General features: G+C 56.7%; 1 protein-coding gene across 1 annotated transcript; it reads right to left on the bottom strand.

The window, feature by feature from the left end:
* Positions 1-1,402: 1,402 nt before the first annotated feature.
* Positions 1,403-3,233, bottom strand: Cited4 (Cbp/p300 interacting transactivator with Glu/Asp rich carboxy-terminal domain 4). Its single transcript, XM_055611287.1, has one exon. The coding sequence runs from the start codon at positions 2,408-2,410 to the stop codon at positions 1,871-1,873; it is 540 nt and encodes a 179-aa protein (XP_055467262.1). The 5' UTR covers positions 2,411-3,233; the 3' UTR covers positions 1,403-1,870.
* Between the last annotated feature and the right edge of the window lie 203 nt (positions 3,234-3,436).

Here is a 3,436-nt window from a genome sequence, read left to right as displayed (position 1 = left end):
AAAAGGCAATCAAGGTAGTGTCCAGCCCAGGCCAAACCTCCCTGTCCCAATTTAATTCCTTCATTTCTGTCTCTGGTCTGGGGTCCTAGGCAATCCTATGAGCTTAATGGTGTGGCCATTGACGACTCTATTTTTTTTTTCCTTCCATATGTCCCAGAAGGCCCTGGGGTCTAAGAGTAGAACTTTATTCATCTACCAAACACTGCCCATCACCCACTCTTTGCCCTTGTTACAGGCTTTAGAGTTGGTGCCCACATAGCATAACCTGGGATAACTCACAGCTGCTGGAGTCAGCTGCACGAGAACATGGCACTAGGGCAAAAGCCAACCACTTGGAGACAGTGGGGCTCAGTGGCACTGCTCTGCAGTCTCTGGAATTTGCTGTCACCTAGAGAATGCACCTTGCCTGGCCCTAGCACTCTGGGATGCAGGCCTCTTCCTCCTGACCTACAGCCTCACTTCTAGCCTTCCTCGCACACAGTAGGGGATCTTTTCAGAGCGAATGGCAGAGGGTGCCCTGGAGATCTGGACTTGAAGGCCACATCTTGCCAGGGTTGGGCTAGCACCACACCCCTCACCTGTGGAATGAGAACTGAGCTGGCCACATAAAGTTGACGGGAAACCATTAGCTCTTCCCCTGTCTGTTCTAGATACGCCTTGCCTTTATCATAGATCCCACAGACTGGTATGCGGCCCTCCCTCTAATCAAGGTCTTGTCCTGTTCCTTAAAACATTTGTCGCTCCATATTGTTCATTGCATCAAATGTCACCTCCTCCCTGAAGCTGACATGACCTCCGCCCCAACCAGCTGAACCTATTCCACCTGTTTTCTGGACAACTCTCTTCCATGTTCCAATAATAGTCTGTTTTCCAGGTCTGTCCCCGACCTGGGCTATGATTCCTCGTGCATTAATTTGCAGCATAACCATCTCTACAGTCTGCTGAGTCTGATCGTGTGCTATAGTAATCTCATGAAGTATGTGTGAGGCTCTGGTTTCAATCCCTGCTAACACACACATACACATAAAGGTATGGCAATTAACATCAAGACCCAAGAAAACCGGAAGGGGCAGTATCATGGACAAAGGAGACTGTCTCTGTCCAAAGCTAAGGCTGCTGGATCTTCAGGTACCATCCAGTTTCCGGAGTCCTGGTAGCTGGAAAATCCAATGGGCTAAGCTGGCAGCTGGCCTGTCAACAGCCTGGGACTCCTAGGTTATGACACGGCAATTGCACGACTCTCAAGACATTAAAAAAAAAAAAAAACTATTAATTTTTCTGTCCTTTGGGCTGCTGGAATTCGGTGACCTCCATCCCGCTTTGGGCCACTCACAGCCTCAGGTGTTTTTCCAAGTTATAGGTAATTGACAGTGGGGATGAAAAGGAAATGGAAACTCAAAACTGTAAAGCAACCCAGTTTTATTTTGGTTTTAGAGGACACCGAGAGCATTGTTTCACTCTGCAGCACTTAGGTATAAAATCTTCCCTTCCCCCCGCAGGCCAGAGGCCCAGGGAAGATAGAGGATCAGGGAGATGGCTCTGGAACCCGGTTAGTGGGCTGCACAAGAAGGAAGGTCAGGCAGAGGCCTGCAATGGCTCAGATTGGGAGGAGGGGGCGGGAAGGAGAGCACAGAATTCAAGAACGTGGAATCCGAAGGCTGGTTCAGTCCCCTCCATTTGACCGCTGAGGCTTGGGTAAGAGAAGCAAGACGCAGCTGTCACACAGCAGGAGGCGGGCCTGCAGGCAAGGCAGGCGTCCACGGCCGGCCGGAGCCGTCTCGGCGCGTAACCCTGGCGCCTCCACCCTCACGGAGGATGTGCGCGGGCCGGGCCACCGGACGCAGAGTTTAGCGACCCTAGGCGGCCGCTCTCAGCAGCTCACCGAGCCGGCGGGCGGCGCGGACCCCAGGTCCGAGAAGCAGTCGAACTCGCTCTGGCCCAAGAAGAGCTCGGGCAGCTCGCGCACGCGGTGCAGCCCAAGCTCGAGCTCCAGCGACGTCAGCGCTTCCTCGTCGATGAGCTCCGCGTCCATGCAGCCCAGGGCGGGTGGCGGCGGCGGCGCTGACGCTGCTCCGGGCGCCGGCTGCAGAGGTGAAGGGCCTCCGGCGGCTCCCGGGGGCGCCGGGATGCGGCCCGGGGACGGCGTGGCTGCAGGCTGCAGGTGCGCGCTGCCGGCGCTCGGCGGCTGCGCGACGGGGAAGGGCTGGAAGGAGACCGGAGACCCGAAGGAGCCGTATGCCAGGGACCCGGGTGGCGGCGGCGGTCCCAGAGGAGCCCCCCGCGGCCGCAGACCACTGTCCATGCCCTGGCCTACGTATGGCTGCACAGTCCGGGGCGCGTGCGGGCCGTGGGCGTGCGGCGGCACCTGCAGCAGGCAGTAGCTCTCGGCGAGCATCAGGTGGTCGGCCATGGCAGCGGGCGGATTGTCAGCGAGCGCCCGGGGTCCCGGCCAGCAGCTCCTCTTGGGCGGGAGGCCCGAGCACCTTGGCGTCCCTGCAACTCAGCCAGGCAAAGGAAGACCCAATCGGATTCGTCCACCGCTTCCCCTGGGGTCTCCCGGATCTCCTCTCTCCTGAGCTGCCCCACTGGCCGTAGGAACTGGCCGCAAGAGAAGCAGTCGCCGCTAGTGTGGAGGGTTCGCAGACTCGTGCAAGTCTCGGAACCCGGCGATTTCTTATGGCAAGAGGCGGGATCGCCACGCCCCCTGTCTGTCATTGGCTGGGCTAATCCCTCCTGTCAGTGTCTTGGGCCCTTCCAACGATGCCTCGGCCCCACCCCTTATCAGAGCTCCGCCCCTTACCAGAGCTCCGCCCCTTGGGCCTCCAGGGGAGGTTCCAGGTTGCAAATGCTTTTTGGTGGCTCTGAGTGGTTGACATTACTCTGGGGCTCAGTGAAGAAGGCCTTCGGGTTCTGGTTAGCGGGGGATGTGGGAGTAGCTTGAATTTGCAAGACGATGAAGTGGGAGGGCCAATTCCTGGAGCTTCTGGATCTTGGGATCCACTCAACTTCTTAATTTTTTCAGACCGAGCCTCAGAGGCAGAAGAGATCTCCTGGAAACACACAGGCCTTTTAAGATTCAAACCCAAGACTTTGTATTTCACTTCAGTGAAGCAGGGTCGTTTGGAGAGGTTGGCTCTCTGTCCCCACAATCCCCAGGGAGCCTGTTGCTCCTTCTCTGGCTCTCACTGTGCTCTGTCTGTTGAAGCATGTCCCGAGTTGTTATTAAAATAATTTATGGGCATGTCTCCTGAAGGACTTGTTCGTCTTCTTGCCCTCAGCACTTGGCCCGCAGCCTGGCCCAGAGATGGCTTTCGGTTAAAGTGGAATGAATGAGCAAATGATGGCGTGAATTGCAGCTCATTCACCAAGCTGCGGCTTCTTCCTCAGTAGAATGCTGGCAAGGGCAGCACAGACCACACGCGCTTATGGTGAGGGT

The sequence above is a fragment of the Psammomys obesus genome, unplaced genomic scaffold (genome assembly GCF_907164565.1).
Source record: "Psammomys obesus unplaced genomic scaffold, mPsaObe1.curated_primary_1811, whole genome shotgun sequence".
NCBI lineage: Eukaryota > Metazoa > Chordata > Mammalia > Rodentia > Muridae > Psammomys > Psammomys obesus.
Note: the sequence above shows the minus strand (reverse complement) of the source record. Positions and strands in the feature narration are given on the sequence as shown.